The 17,189-nt window shown below is 45.3% G+C and overlaps 1 protein-coding gene and 1 non-coding gene across 2 annotated transcripts; both read left to right on the top strand.

Annotated features, from left to right (window-relative positions):
• Window positions 1–387: 387 nt before the first annotated feature.
• Window positions 388–8,642, top strand: LOC106573516 (pro-cathepsin H-like). Its single transcript, XM_014148637.1, has 7 exons — window positions 388–393; window positions 520–590; window positions 688–766; window positions 851–957; window positions 4,391–4,470; window positions 8,433–8,463; window positions 8,567–8,642. The coding sequence occupies exons 1-7, from the start codon at window positions 388–390 to the stop codon at window positions 8,640–8,642; spliced, it is 450 nt and encodes a 149-aa protein (XP_014004112.1).
• Window positions 8,643–14,967: 6,325 nt separating this feature from the next.
• LOC106573517 (uncharacterized) lies at window positions 14,968–15,538 on the top strand. The gene is made up of 3 exons (XR_014380871.1): window positions 14,968–15,051; window positions 15,221–15,314; window positions 15,406–15,538. It is a non-coding gene; the product is annotated as an uncharacterized LOC106573517 (transcript).
• The last annotated feature ends 1,651 nt before the right edge of the window (window positions 15,539–17,189 follow it).

The following is a 17,189-nucleotide window of genomic DNA, read 5'->3' on the forward strand; positions in this document are numbered from 1 at the left end:
AGGATACTAGACTGTCTTATCTAATGCATATTGGAATGCACTGTATCCACATAAAGTAAAACAGTAAATTCACAATGACCTGAATTTTTTGGATGTTACTGTGTCATCCATGCAGTACAACAAGGTGTTTGACATGGAGGAGTACTACCACAGACTTCAGATCTTTATTGAGAACAAGAGGATTGACCATCACAATGAAGGAAATCACAAGTTCACAAGTATGAATAATTGCATTATAGTTGTGTTTCTTCAGTTGTTAGAAGTGTCCATATCCTTTGAGTATGTCAATATATTAATTGTGCCTTCTTCTGACATTTAACCTCCTTACCTAGTGGGACTGAATCAGTTCTCGGACACGACCTTACTGTGCTCAGGCCTTCAACAAACATGGCCGTAAGGGGTGAGTGTCACCACTGGAAAACCCATTTCCTTGTAAATACTGTATATTCACAAAAATCTCTTGGTCTAACTGGACACTATTAGGTTCTTACTCCAGCTCTGAAAAAATATATATTTTAGTGTCTCTCCAATCATGCATTTGAGTACATCAAGTATAACAAGGGACTCGTGACAGAGGATAACTATCCATAACAGCACATATATGTAAATAGCAATGCCATCTTTATAAAAACTACAGTACTATCACTTAAAAAGGTGGCAATCTATTAACATAATTTATCCTGGAATCATTTTGAAGGAGGGCACTTGCAAGTTCAAGACTGATTTGGCAGCTGCTTTCGTTAAGGATGTGGTCAACATAACAAGGGTAAGTAAATTCACATTAATTGGGGTTATTTGGTGCATTGACTACCCAGGCAGTCATCTTATTGTATGTTTTTTTCCATGGCAGTATGAGGAAATGGGTATGCTGGATGCAGTGGCCAGACACAACCCTGTCAGCCTTGCCTATGAGGTGACCTCTGATTTCATGCACTACCATAGTGGTGTGTACAGAAGGTGAGAATGAGTCTCTACTATGTTTTTAAACCTAGAATAATGGTAATATCTGTTGTGGCGTACAGCAGGTCAACCACCAGGGGGAGACTTGTCGATGCCTGGTGACAGACGGAGTATACATCACGAGGCGATGGCTCCATCTGCTGGACGTGCCAGGTCTCGACGGGCTCTCTGGCCAGGACTTATTGGGGCTGTTTGGGGATTTGTGAGTAATCAAGGGATGATTTCTCACCAGTTGTACAACTCCCATAAAACCGAGACAGCCCCTGGGGGTCAACTGAGGGGACAATTCGGGACGGCCCAGTGGGAGGATCCTAACTTAAAAGCTCCCACAGCCCAAGTGATAGCGGTGGATGGACAGCTACTTCTGGGGGTGAGTGACTGGCGATACCCCCATTTCCAAATGAAAAATAACCTTTTGTATCAGGTGTCGTGCCAACGGAGGGAACTTCGAGAGGTATGGTTGCTGCCCCAACGGTCCGTGGGAACCGTTCTTCAGCTGGCCCACACCCACCTGTTGGGGGCGCACCTGGGAATGGAGAAGACCCGGGAACGGATCGCCGCCCGGTTCCACTGGCCCGGGATGAGGAGGGCCGTGGAAGATTACTGTCGCAGCTGCCCGGAGTGTCAAATGACGGCCCCAAAGGCACACTTCCGAAACCCACTGGTCCCCCTACCAATCATCGGGGTGGGGTGCCCTCTGAACGCATCGCCATGGACATAGTGGGACCCCTGGTAAAAACAGCACGAGGACACCGGTACATCCTGGTAATAGTGGACTATGCCACCCGGTATCCCAGGCCATTCCCCTATGGGTGGTGGTATCCAAGGGAATCGCCCGGGTGCTGTTCCACCTCTTTAGCCAGGTGGGCATCCCAAACGAGATCCTGACAGACCAAGGTACTGAGTTTATGTCCCGCCTAATGAAAGATTTGTGTGCTCTCCTGCAGATCAAGCAGATCCGGACCTCCGTCCTCCACCCGCAGACGGATGGACTCGTCGAGCGGTTCAATAAAACGCTCAAACAAATGCTGTGGAAGGTCATCGAGCAGGACGGGAAGAACTCGGACCACCATATGGCCAGTCGTGAGGGAACATATGGAGAAGACCCAACGCGCCCAAGCCCAGGTCTACAATCGGGGAGCCCAGTCCCGAGGATTCCAGGTGGGAGACAGGGTGTTGGTCTTAATCCCCACGGCCGAAAGGAAGTTCCTGGCAACATGGCACGGGCCATACAAGGTGATCGAGAAGCTGGGACCTGTCAATTACCGTGTACGGCAGCCGGGGAGATGGAAACCCCAACAGATTTACAATGTGAACCTGTTGAAGAAGTGACACGAGAGGACAGCCTTGTCCGTGTTATGGTCGGGACCCCGGATGCCAACGGTACCAGTGGTGGTCCCAAGCAATGAGGACCTCGATCCAGCCCAGAAGCAAGAGCTCAGGGAGCTCGTCGATCGGAACATGGCGGTGTTCTCCGAGAAGCCGGGCCGCGGGGAAACGATACGAAAGAGGCAATATCCGATTCCGGAGGCCCGAAGGAAGGCTGTGAAATAGGAAGTGGAGGCTATGCTGAGGATGGGGGTTGTTGAAGAGTCTCACAGTCCATGGTGCAGCCCAAAACCGGATGGTAGCCTGCGATTCTATAATGATTTCCGGGGTGTGAACGACATAAGCTTGTTTGACACCTACCCCATGCCGAGGGTGGACGAGCTCATCGACCGATTCGGAAAGGCCCGGTACATCAGCACCTTTGACCTGACCAAAGGATATTGGCAAGTACCGTTGGCAGCCTCCTCCCGGGAGAAGACGGCATTTTCGACACCAGACGGATTATATCAGTACCGGGTGCTCCCGTTCGGTCTCCACGGAGCCCCGCCCACATTCCAGCGACTGATGAACAAAGTACTTCGACCCCACCAGCAGTATGCAGCGGCCTATTTGGAGGATATCATCCACAGCCAAGGTTGGGAAGAGCACCTGACGTGACTCCAGGCGGTGCTGGACGCGCTCAGACAAGCAGGGTTGACCGCGAACCCCAAGAAATGCAAACTAGGGTTCAAGGAGGTGGAGTACCTGGGGTATTTGATCGGACAGGGGAACGTCAAGCCCCAGGAGAGGAAGGTTCACGCGGTACGTGACTGGCCCGTTCCACGCACCAAAACACAGGTCAAGTCCTTCCTGGGACTGGCAGGATACTATAGCCGGTTTATCCCCAACTTTGCAGCTATAGCTATAGCCGATCTAACCAGGGCCCGCCTCCCGAAAACAGTGAAATGGATGGACGAGACAGAAGCAGCATTCAGCCGCCTGAAGGAAGCACTGTGCTCCCATCTGATTCTCCTAACGCCCGATTTCCAGGTGCCGATGTTGGACCAGACGGATGAATGTGATACGGGACTAGGAGCCGTTCTGTCCCAGATACACGATGGAGGAGCACCCCATCATGTACATCAGCCGAAAGCTGATACCTAGAGAAAAAAAGTACTCTATTGTTGAGAAAGAGTGTCTAGCGGTGAAGTTGGCGCTAGACACTCTCAAGTATTTCCTGTTAGGTACCCACTTCATCCTGGTCACGGACCATGCTCCCCTGGTCTGGATGGCCAGGGGAAAGGACACAAACGACCGGGTCACCAGGTGGTTCTTGTCCCTTCAATGCTTCTCTTTTTCTGTTGTGCACAGGTCAGGGGCGAAGCATGGAAACGCGGATGCCGACATATGTCACACTGATGACAGTTCCCTCCCCGACAGAGCTAGGGGGGGGGGGGGGGGTGGTACTCGTCGATGCCTGGTGACAGATGGAGTATACATCACGAGGCGATGGCTCCATCTGCTGGACGTGCCAGGTCTCAGCGGGCTCTCCGGCCATGACTAATTGGGGCTGATTGGGGATTGGTGAGTAATCAAGGGATGATTGCTCACCAGCTGTACAACTCCCATAAAGCTGCCAGAAGGGCAGCACACAAGTGAGAGACTGGGGGAGGACCGGACTCCCATATAGTTGGGGATGGTACCAGAGGAAACAGGAGGGGGCGTTCAGTTTTTGATCCCCACAGAATACAGCAAGTCCCGGAGCCCAGAAGACGGTATCCCGGAGAAGGTCTCTTGGGGAGACCTATTCTTTTCTTTTGGACTATTGTTTTAAGAAACACCTTTGAAACTGAGCTAATCCTACTCTGTCCTTGTCTGATCTGTGTAAACGTTTTGACCCAACCCCCTGGTCTGCCACACTGTGTCTTAAGAGCTTTGTTACATATTTTCCAGTAAGCACAGTCAAAAAGCCTACCTACTATACAACCAGAAGAAATCAGTTTTCCTCATGTAACAGCATCAGAAGAAGGCAATAAAAATAGATGTGTATTTTTGGCATTATTACTTATTTCTATATAGTACAAACTATGGACTTGCATCCTCTACACTTCTCATATTGTAGCATGGAGTGTCACAACACCACAGACACAGTGAATCATGCAGTGTTGGCTGTGGGGTATGATGAGAAGGGCACCCCCTACTTTACTAATCCAAGATGGCGTAGCAGTGGGATGTTTTGATTGTTTTGTCCCGTCCCTTGTACATATTGTTTCTGTCTTCGTATATATTTCATATGTATTTTTTATCTCATTTTTCCATCTACGGACTGAACATACTCTCCTGCAACCCGCCTCACCCAATGCAGTATGGATCTGCTATTTTCTATACTTCAGAACCGTAAAGCCCTTCAGAAGCTAGCCAGCTAATTAGCTACTAGCTGGTAGTCAGTTAGCTACTGATGGTTAGCCATCACCGTTAACTGGGACATCTGCCAGCTTCAGCACGGTCAACTCCTGCCAGCCTGCACAGCGCGATATCAACCCAGAGCATATCAGACTGCTTTTCTCCACCATATCTCCGGATTCCTACCGCAAGCTCTGAACCTTTACTCTGGATCATCGCAGTTAGCTAGCTGCTATCCGAGTGGCTACTCCTGGCTAACGTCTCTGTCCCAAAGCAAGCACCAGTTAGCCTGGAGCTAGCTTCAAATCTAGGCCCATCTCCTGGCTAGCCGAAGAGATCTATCAAGCAATTCCTGGGCTTCAATTACCTCTTTTGCCAATTGGCCTGGACAATTTACTGCCGACACAGAGCCCCGCTGATCCATCACGACTGGTCTGCCGACATAACCGTCCGAGGGGGTTTCAACAGGCTTCCCATTGCGACGTCCCCCTGAGGCCCATCTGCTAGCCTGCTACTATCCCCGGCCTGCTAGCTGTCTGAATCTCCGTGCCTCCAGCTCGCCTACCTACTCACTGGACCCTATGATTTCTCGGCTACACATGCCTCTCCCTAATGTCAATATGTCTTGTCTATTGCTGTTTTGGTTAGTCATTTTTTATTGCACTGTAGAGTCTCCAGGCCTGCTCAATATGCCTTAGCTATCCCTGTTGTTCCACCCCCCACACATGCGGTGACCGCACCTGGCTTAAATGGTGCTTCTAGAGACAAAACCTCTCTCATCGTCACTCAATGCCTAGATTTACCTGCACTGGACTCACATCCTACCATACCCTTGTCTGTACATTATGCCTTGAATCTATCCTTCCGTGCCCAGAAACCTGCCCCCTTTACTCTCTGTTCCGAACGCACTAGACAACCAGTTCTTTTAGCCTTTAGCCGTACCCTTATCCTACTCCTCCTCTGTTCCTCTGGTGATGTAGAGGTTAACCCAGTCCCTGCAGCCCCCAGCATCACTCCTATTCCCCAGGTGCTCTCATTTGTTGAGTTCTGTAACCGTAAAAGCATTGGTTACATGCATGTTAACATTAGAAGCCTCCTCCCTACGTTTGTTTTATTCACTGCTTTAGCACACTCCGCCAACCCGGATGTCCTAGCCGTGTCTGAATCCTGGCTTAGGAAGACCACCAAAAATCCTGAAATGTCCATCCCTAACTATAACATTTTCCAACAGGATAGAACTGCCAAAGCGGGCGGAGTTAGCCTGCAGAGTTCTGTCATACTATTTAGGTCTGTGCCCAAACAATTCGAGCTTCTTCATTTAAAAATCCACCTTTCCAGAAACAAGTCTGTCACTGTTGCTGCTAGTTATAGACCCCCTTCAGCCCCCAGCTGTGCCCTGGACACCACATGTGAATTGATCGTACCCCACCTATCTTCAGAGTTCATACTGTTAGGTGACCTAAACTGGGACTTGCTTAACACCCCGGCTGTCCTACAATCTAACTGGATGCCCTCAATCTCACACAAATTATCAAGGAACCTACCAGGTACAACACAGAATCTTTAACCATGGGCACCCTCTTAGATATCATCCTGACCAACTTGCCCTCTAAATACACCTCTGCTGTCTTCAACCAGGATCTCCGCAATCACTGCCTCATTGCCTGTGTGCGTAATGGGGGTCCGCGATCCATTACGCACACCCCTCATCCCTCATCACTGTCAAACGCTCCCTAAAACACTTCAGCGACCTGGCCCGGGTAACCTAATAGGATATTGACCTCATCCCGTCAGTAGAGGATGCCTGGTTGCTCTTCAAAAGTGCTTTCCTCTCCATCTTAAATAAGCATGCCCCATTCAAAAAATGTAGAACTAAGAACAGATATAGCCCTTGGTTCACCCCAGACTTGACTGCCCTTGACCAGCACAAAAACATCCTGTGGCATTCTGCATTAGCATCAAATAGCCCCCGCGATATGCAACTCTTCAGGGAAGTCAGGAACCAATAAACTCAGTCAGTTAGGAAAGCTAAGGCTAGCTTTTTCAAACAGAAATTTCCTTCCTATAGCACTAATTCCAAAACGTTTTGGGACACTGTAAAGTCCATGGAGAGTAAGAGCACCTCCTCCCAGCTGCCCACTGCACTGAGGCCAGGAAACACTGTCACCACCGATAAATCTACGATAATCTCTAATTTCAATTAGCATTTTTCCACGGCTGGCCATGCTTTCCACCTGGCTACCCCTACCCCTACCCCGGCCAACACCTCAGCACCCCATGCAGCAACTGGCCAAGGCTTTCGACTGTGTCAATCACCGCATTCTTATCGGCAGACTCAATAGCCTTGTCTTCTCAAATGACTGCCTCACCTGGTTCACCAACAACTTCTCACCAACAAACCTCCAAATGAGCTTCAACGCCATACAACACTCCTTCCGTGGCCTCCAACTGCTTTTAAATGCTAGTAAAACTAAGTGCATGCTCTTCAACCGATTGCTGCCCGCACCCTCCCACATGACTAGCATCACTACTCTGGATGGTTCTGACCTAGAATATGTGGACAACTACAAATACCTAGGCGTTTGGTTAGACTGTAAACTCTCCTTCCAGACTCACATTAAGCATCTCCAATCCAAAATTAAATCTAAATCCTATTTCGCAACAAAGCCTCCTTCACTCATGCCGCCAAACATACCCTCGTAAAACTGACTATCCTACCGATCCTTGACTTTAGCGATGTCATTTACAAAATAGCCCCCAACACTCTACTCAGCAAACTGGATGCAGTCTATCACAGTGCCATCCGTTTTATCACCAAAGCCCCATATACTACCCACCACTGCGACCTCTATGCTCTCGTTGGCTGGCCCTCACTACTGGCCCCCACTGGCTCCAGGTCATCTTTAAGTCTTTGCTAGGTAAAGCTCCGCCCTATTTCAGCTCACTGGTCATAGCAACACCATCCATAGCACGTGCTCCAGCAGGTATGTTGCACTGGTCATCCCCAAAGCCAACACTTCCTTTGGCCGCCCTTCCTTCCAGTTCTCTGCTGCCAATGACTGGAACGAATTGCATAAATCTCTGAAGCTGGAGTCTTATATCTCCATCTCTAACTTTAAGCATCAGCTGTCAGAGCAGCTTACCAATCACTGTACCTGTACACAGCCAATCTGTAAATAGCACACCCGACTACCTCATCCCCATATTATTACTTACCCTCTTGCTCTTTTGCACCCCAGTATCTCTACTTGCACATCATCATCTGCATATATGTCACTCCAGTATTAAGGCTAATTGTAATTTCACCTCTATGGCCTATTTATTGCCTACCAACCCACTATTCTACATTTGCACACACTGTACATAGATCTTTCTATTTTTATTTTATTTTGTGTTATTGACTGTACGTTTGTTTATGTGTAACTCTGTGTTGTTGTTTTTGTCGCACTGCTATGCTTTATCTTGGCTAGGTTGCAGTTGTAAATGAGAACTTGTTCTCAACTGGCCTACCAGGTTAAATAAAGGTGAAATATATATTTTTTTAAATACTGCAGGGGTGGGCAATTCCAGTCCTTGAGGACCTGATTGGTGTCACAGATTCGCCCCAGCTCCAGTTAACACGCCTGATTCCAATAATCACATAATCCTTATCTTCAGTTTAGAATGCAATTTGATTAATCAGCTGTGTTTGCTAGAGATGTAGAAAAAGTGTGACACCAATCAGGCCCTCGAGGACTGGAGTTGCCCACCCCTGCCCTACAGGATAGTGAAGAACTCCTGGGGAATGAAAGGGTAAGACTTCAATGACAAAAGTAGAATGACATTGTGAATAGTATGGCACTATGTTATGTAACAGAACAGTGTTATGATGCAGTATATTGTGCTGTTTTCACAGATATTTCTTATTTGAGCGTGGAAAAAACATATGTGGACAGGCTGCCTGCTCATCTTATCCCTGTCCTATGCCGTGAACGCTGCATTCTGCGCACCATGGGGGCAAGAGCACTGAAAAGGGACATGGAGCCAAAGATTTTCATAATCATTATCAATTATTTTTTCTAATTTGTTTGCTTCCCCCACCGCGGGAGTCTGATCATATACTGGGAGAAACACACCACTGCACTAGTACACTGTTTAAATCAGGTTTTAGTTGATTTCATTATTGTGTCTCCATGAAGATTATGATTTTATAATGCAAACTGTTTTTTAAAGCTAATTTTCTTGTTTGTGAATAAAGGTTTTCTTGATTTCTCCATAACAATTTGATGAGGGACACATTTCGAATTCAGACTATGTGATGATGCTGTTTATAAACGAGTCTACAGTTGTGGCCAAAAGTTTCGAGAATGACACTAATATTAATTTTCACAAAGTCTGCTGCCTCAGTTTGTATGATGGCAATTTGCATATACTCCAGAATGTTATGAAGAGTGATCAGATGAATTGCAATTAATTGCAAAGTCCCTCTTTGCCATGCAAATGACCTGAATCCCCCCAAAACATTTCCACTGCATTTCAGCCCTGCCACAAAAGGACCAGCTGACATCATGTCAGTGATTCTCTCGTTAACACAGGTGTGAGTGTTGACGAGGTCAAGGCTGGAGATCACTCTGTCATGCTGACTGAGTTTGAATAACATACTGGAAGCTTCAAAAGGAGGGTGGTGCTTGGAATCATTGTTCTTCCTCTGTCAACCATGGTTACCTGCAAGGAAACATGTGCCGTCATCATTGCTTTGCACAAAAAGGGCTTCACAGGCAAGGATATTGCTGCCAGTAAGATTACACCTAAATCAACCATTTATCAGATCATCAAGAACTTCAAGGAGAGCCGTTCAATTGTTATGAAGAAGGCTTCGGGGCGCCCAAGAAAGTCAAGCAAGCGCCAGGACCGTCTCCTAAAGTTGATTCAGCTGCGGGATCGGGGCATCACCAGTACAGCGCGTGCTCAGGAATGGCAGCAGGCAGGTGTGAGTGCATCTGCACACACAGTGAGACGAATACTTTTGGAGGATGGCCTGGTGTCAAGAAGGGCAGCAAAGAAGCCAGTTCTCTCCAGGAAAAACATCTGGGACAGACTGATATTCTGCAAAAGGTACAGGGATTGGACTGCTGAGCACTGGGGTAAAGTCATTTTCTCTAATGAATTCCCTTTCCGATTGTTTGGGGCATCCGGGAAAAAAGCTTGTCCGGAGAAGACAAGGTGAGCGCTACCATCAGTCCTGTGTCATGCCAACAGTAAAGCATCCTGAGACCATTCATGTGTGGGGTTGCTTCTCAGCCAAGGGAGTGGGCTCACTCACAATTTTGCCTAAGAACACACCCATGAATAAAGAATGGTACCAACACATCCTCCAAGAGCAAATTCTCCCAACCATCCAGGAACAGTTTGGTGACGAACAATGCCTTTTCTAGCATGATGGAGCACCTTACCATAAGGCAAAAGTGATAACTAAGTGGCTCGGGGAACAAAACATTGATATTTTGGGTCCATGGCCAGGAAACTCCCCAGACCTTAATCCCATTGAGAATTTGTGGTCAATACTCAAGAGGCGGGTGGACAAACAAAAACCCACAAATTCTAACTCCAAGCATTGATTATGCAAGAATGGGCTGCCATCAGTCAGGATGTGGCCCAGAAGTTAATTGACAGCATGCCAGGGCGGATTGCAGAGGTCTTGAAAAAGAAGGGTCAACACTGCAAATATTGACTCTTTGCATCAACTTCATGTAATTGTCGATAAAAGCCTTTGACACTTATGAAATGCTTGTAATTATACTTCAGTATTCCATAGTAACATCTGAGAAAAATATCTAAAGTCACTGAGGCAGCAGACTTTGTGAAAATTAATATTTGTGTCATTCTCAAAGCTTTTGGCCACGGCTGTACCGTCCTATATATTCCTCTTTGCATGCAGCCAGATGGCCAGGGGTTCACACACTTTTTGGGGACCCCTTTTGTGATAGGGAACTCATCAGGGGCCCGCTCATAATCAGAACACAACTCAAGTGCTATAAAAATAGCATACAAGGAGTTTTACTACGATGTCTGCAGTGCATGGATGGATGAACCAAGTCTACAGAACATTTAAATGTCCTGCATTTTGAGAAAATAAAGCGGTTTTCAATATAATTTCCTGCAAAATTCTACACACTTTGCCATAGGCAGAGAGAACACTTTGCAAGTTTGTACATTTATGTTCAGAACAACATTTCGGGAACTTATTCAATGAATCCCTTGGCCAAAATTGGTTTAATCTGTTGTTGTTAGCAATATTCATAAAACAAACTAAAACGTAAATATAGATATCTGGCTGATCCCCTGCAGTACCTGACCCCTATAAAAGACAATCAGCCAATGGAAAGCCAGCTAGTCAGAATGGCGCAAAACATACAGCCTCTTTGCTGAATTGATTTATTTTAGTAAATTATAGCTAGCTAGGTAAACAACAACATAGACAGCCTTTTTGTTGTTGATACACCACGACAATAAGACGTTCAGAGACTGTACAAGCTAGCCAGCTTTTTATGATTACACTAACATTATGAAGTTGAGTCCCTAGCCTAAAGCGTTAGCTGATGATGTCCAGTCTCCCTCAAAATAATTTGGAAGAACTTGAGATACATAGCAATGGTGCTCACAGCAAATTGTCGTTGTTTAAACCCAAACCAGGGTGAGTAGCTATCTTGATAAATTATTTAGTTAGAGTTTTATAATGTTAGCTAGCTAACTGTTAGGACGGGCTGGTCCTGAGCGTTACGTGGAGCCTTCCAACGATTTGTTGCCCCGATGTTGTTTATTGACTGGCTTCAAGCCTCACCAAAGTAAAGATATGCTAGAGTGTTGTTGAACTTTGCTATGTATGCGCAATCTGTTGTTTCTCCCAAAATACCATATAGCAAGCTAAACTACTATTTTGTACCTTCACTAACTCTGGTCAATGCGCACTCATCGGTTCTGTCACTACAAGCTGCATACATATCCAAACATATACGCGTGGACCAGAGCCAGCTAAAAGTCTGAGTTCATTATAAACCTGGTGGTTCGAGCCCTGAATGCTGATTGGCTGACAGACGTGGTATATCAAGCGTATGACAATACATGTATTTTTACTGCTCTAATTATGTTGGTAGCCAGTTTATAAGGCACCTCGGGAGTTTGTGGTATATATATATTTTTTAAATTTGACCAACTTCTCCTCAGTCAATCCCAAAAGCAAGTCGGAAGCCATCAATCCTGTATTAAACCCCTTTTCAGTGAGGAAACCCATTCCAGCTGTGTCTTCTACAAAGATCTCCCCTGCTCTAAACAAATCTGATCGCTCGATCACAGATAGCAATGGCAACAAACCCACAGGACTTGATAGTTCTTTTGCTGGTATATCCCTGGATGGATAGGATGATTTTGATGACTTTGAAACCCCTGTCAAGGGCAAAAGTACTTTACCAAGCCATCACTCCACCCAGTCCAGTTGAAAAGACCGATGAGTAGTACTCTTAAAATATAGCCTCACTCCAAGTATTAATGTCTCCGGTCCAAGTAATTTCCCTTTGTACATTTGTTGTAAGCTGGAGGTCACCTATTTAAGGATTAACATCTTGGCAGAGTGTTGATGATAAAGAATGACATCAGCATTGAAAAGACAACATAAACTCATCTCCCAAAACTTTTCCCCAGATCATCAAAGTAGATGGAGTGAAACAGCTGTCATAGATCTTGATGACAAGTCGGAGCTAGATGAAGACCTAGATTGCACCCCCCCCCCTTTCCACAAGCCTAGAGGATTTCAGTCATTCTATTTCTACAAAGGAAACAAGGTACGTTTCTGCTGTACATGTGTACATTCATCTGTTACATTTTAGTTTATGATTGTGTTTTACATTTGTTTCTAATGGACGTATGACTTGAAGCCTAATGGTGCGAATGCACTTGATATGATGTTGTACAGCACGCTGTATCTATTTGCAAGCGTATATTATGATCACAACAGATTGAAGTCAGCTGGCTCTGCAGTCAGTCAAGGCAATCGCCCTGTATCAACAAGGGTGTCAAGCCTGCAGAGTGTCTGATGGTCCTCCTAAAAAAGAAGAGGTGAATAACATGGGTTATGTTTCAGCCAGATGTTTCAGTCTATTTTGAAAATTTCAGTGAACATACCAGTATGCTTATAATTCTATTGTATTGCCTCCATCATTTATTTGTCCCGAATAGTCACCAATCTAAAATCAGAAGATCCGTTTTTGAGTATCATGGAGTCCATCAGTGCTCTGGTGGATTCCATTCCCAAGCATGAACTGATAGTCCTGTGGGACAGAATTCTTACCGCAGCGGGCTCACAGGTAATTCCTTGATTCTGCGCTATATGGGACAACAGCTGTAGATTAAGTTTCAGCTGTAATTTTACTGTGACATGTATTAATCTCACGTGATATATTGTTGTCTCTACCTTCTTGCCTTTTGTGCTGTTGTCTGTGCCCAATAATGTTCGTACCATGTTGTGCTGCTGCCATGTTGTGTTGCTACCATGTTGTTGTCATGTTGTGTTACTAACATGCTGTGTTGTCATGTGTTGCTGTCATGCTATGTTGTTGTCTTAGGTCTCTCTTTGTGTAGGCCGTCATTGTAAATAAGAATTTGTTCTTAACTGACTTGCCTAGTTAAATAAAGGTAACTTTTTTTTATTTTTTATCTAACAAATCTGCAAGTTATATCACATTTTACCCTCAGGAAAAGGATCATTGCTACTGGCAGCAGTGACACATCTTTCAGGACAACAGCCAGACAGCACTGTCTTTGAACCCAGATTTAGAGAAAAGCCTACCTTTTCTTTTACTACACCGAGTGTCCTGTCTACCACCACTTGCCTGCCCAAGGATAAAGGAGATTCTTCCATGAAAGCCCTTCCATTCAGGAGATCCTCAGTCATATCTGTGGACTACAACAGCAGTTTGTTTGAGGACTCTGACTGCATGATCAATGGAGTTCCGACACAAAGCACCTCTTGGAAACCCAGCACTCTGGCAAGTCCTATTTTCTCTGGAGACGAGGGGAAAGTGTCTACAAGAGGCCAAAGTAATTGTGACTCTCTCCAAATAACACCATCTCCAAAAATCAAACTTGTGATGTGGATCAGACAAATCTCTTCTTCTCACAGAAGAGGCCGGCAGCTGCTGTACAAGGGACTGGGGAGAGCAGTACCCAAGCCTCTGTGGCTCAAGCCCCGGCAGTCACGGAGCCGGGCAATTATTATTTTTTCTTCATTGATGACTTTGACATAGATGACATCAGTGATTCAGATATCCCTGATTACTTTGATGAACCACTGAGCTCCTCAGCATCAAGGCAAGAAGCACTGCAGTGCTGTCACTAAAGTGGCGTGTGAGGGAGGACTAAGAACATCAACATGGCAAAAGAAACCAGCTACACCAGTCCCAGTGGCCAAGCCTCCTAAAATCCCCTCTCCTGGAAAGTACATTCAAGTTATAGAGCAGCCTTGAGATTTGATTGTATTGTTCCTTCTACTAAACAAATGTGATTTATTTTTTCTTACATGTATTACTTGGTCTGTAGCCCAGACACCCATGTTTATCTCTCATGTCATTTGCAGAGCCCACATAAAGAAACCCTGCCCACGATTGTTTCAGAGGCTTCAACTTCCCCAACTGTCCAGAGATTATGATTTTCCACAAGCGCTTTGGTCTGGTTCCTATTCAATCAACTAGAGACCATTAATGCTACGTTGTTCAGTGAAGACTCATTTTTCCTGATGTCCACAGGTGAGTGGTGAATCAATGCAGATTGTGTCAAATCAAATTTTATTTGTCACATGCGCCGAATACAACAAGTGTAGACCTTATCGTGAAATGCTTACTTTCAAGCCCTTAACCATCAAGAAGAGTTAAGAACATTGTACTATACAACAAGTGCATTTTAATGCATCAATTCAAATAACTTAAACTGACTGCAGATTTGTAACATTTAGTAGGTATGAACAGATCATTTTGATTTGGAAATGTAATAAACTGTGATTTATTTCCTGTTTTTCAGGAGGGGGTAAAAGTCTTTGCTACCAGCTGCCGGCCTGTGTGTGCGCAGGAGTGACTGAGGTCATCTCACCACTGAAATTTGTCATTGTAGACCAGGTCCAGAAACTCATTACTCTTCATGTACGTTTTCAACCATACTGCTCACAGTGCGAAGTATGAAATGTGTACATTCTTGCCACCCTGTGTGTGGAAGATGTTTTAAACATCCTTACATGCTTTTAGATTCCTGCCACAAGTTTGTCTGGTGACAAGGCTGATGGTGAAGCAGGGAGAATCTTGCAGCTGTCCAAAAAGGACCCCCATCAATAAACTGCTTTATGCCACTCCTGAGAAGGTGAGAATAAAATCACAAGACCTGTAGTGAAAACTAACATTAACCTCTTCTTGAAAGCCCCCTGTTTGGACTAGTGGGTGTTTTGTTCGCACTGTGACAGTAACATGCTTAGCAAGAACAGAAACTGCTCTAATCAAACCTGTGTTTTCTGACCTATCCCTTTCCCCAGATGTGTGCGAGTGGCAGATTGATCAGTGGCCTTCAGAACCTGTATGAGAGAGGTCTTCTGGCACGCTTTGTCATTGAGGCTCACTGTCAGTTAGGTAGGTTCATGTAGTGAATGTGAAGCTTTATCGGTCCTACTGTTTTGTGGTCGTGGATGAGCCTCATGCCCATTTATCTTTTTAATCTCAGTGGGGCCATGACTTCCGGCCAGACTTCAAGTGGATGCATGAGCTGCGGAAAAAGTGCCCCACATGGCTCTAATGGCCACAGCCACCCCCCGCGTCCAGAAGGACATCCTCAACCAGCTGCAGATGGCCAGACTTCAGGTGTACGTAATCTAAGAGGTGTCTTACCTGGGACAAAATACCAGTACAGATGTAGTGATGTCTTATGCAAACATACAGAGGCTGTTTCAATGAATGTTCCTCACTGTGTCTTTTCTCTTTCAGATTTACTATCAGTTTCAACAGAAACAACCTCAAGTATGCTGTGCTACCCAAGAAACCCAAGAAGGTAGATGAGGACTGCATCAACTAGATCAATAACCATTATCCACATTAGTGTTCTCCCTAAGTTTGTCTGAAGTTTCCAATGCTCATTGAATAATGTGTTTTTGAGGACTGGGATCATGACTTGGTATTTACTCCTTGTGTGTACTCCAGGTGATTCAGGCATTGTGTACTGTCTGTCCCGTAATGACTGACACCATGGCTGACAGTCTTCAGAGGGCTGGTATACTAGAGCTAGATTACCACGCGGGCCCTCAATGACAAAGACAGAGAATATGTGCATACCAAGTGGATCAATCCGGATGCCTGCCAGGTGAGGTAATCTCAACATATGTTAACATCACTAACAACCTTCTACTAACTTCATGAAGAGGTTAATGTTGTATCACTGTCCACCTGGTCATGTGTGCCACCTTTGCCTTTGGCATAGACATCGACCGGTTTGATGTTCGCTATGTGATCCACGCCAGTCTCCAAGTCAGTGGAGGGCTACTACCAGGAGTCAGGCAGAGTAGCCAGGGACGGAGAGATCTCTCACTGCATCCTCTTCTACTCCTACTCTGACATCATTCGCATCGAGAGGTTCATTTTATAGATTTTTTTACTTACCGTAATTTCCGGACTATTAAGCGCACCCACTGAATTTAAGCCGCACCCACATAAGCCGCACCCACTGAATTTTTTTATTTTTTACATAAATAAGCTGCACATGTCTATAAGCCGCAGGTGCCTACCGGTACATTGAAACAAATTAACTTTACACAGGCTTTAACGAAACACGGCTTGTAACAAAAATAAATAGGCTTTAACGAAACACGGCTTGTAACAAAAATAAATAGGCTTTAACGAAACACTGCTTGTAACAAGAAATAAAAAATTTGCAGTAAGCTTTAGTTGTCTTTTTTGCACTGAGTCAATTCCTCACGCTGCTGTTTCCAACGTCTTATCATCGACTCATTAAGACCAAGCTCCCGTGCAGCCGCTCTATTTCCTTTTCCAACAGCCAGATCAATCGCCTTCAACTTGAAAGCTGCATCATATGCATTTCTCCGTGTCTTTGCCATGATGAGGGTGACAAAATGACTACCGTAATCAGAATGATGGGAAGTTTGAGAGCGTTCGATTTAATCTAAACTGTAAACAAAAAAGTTGTTTGACCTTAACCCGTTCGGCAATTTCATTTGTCTAATGAAAGCTTCATGCCGCCAAAAAACTGAGCACATCACAGAATGTGTTTAAATTTTTATTTTTTTTAATTAAAGCGGGAAAAATCCATATATTAGCCGCGTCATTGTTTAAGCCGCGAGGTTCAAAGCCTGGGAAAAAAGTTGCGGCTTAATTTACGGTAATCCTTATTTTACCAGGTACGTATCTGAATTTTGACTATATAGGCCTACATCTTCTTACATAGAATACTCTGCAAGTTTGTATGTGTTATAACACACACGCACATTGGAACATTTC

Source organism: Salmo salar, chromosome 16 (genome assembly GCF_965601325.2).
Source record: "Salmo salar chromosome 16, fSalSal1, whole genome shotgun sequence".
NCBI lineage: Eukaryota > Metazoa > Chordata > Actinopteri > Salmoniformes > Salmonidae > Salmo > Salmo salar.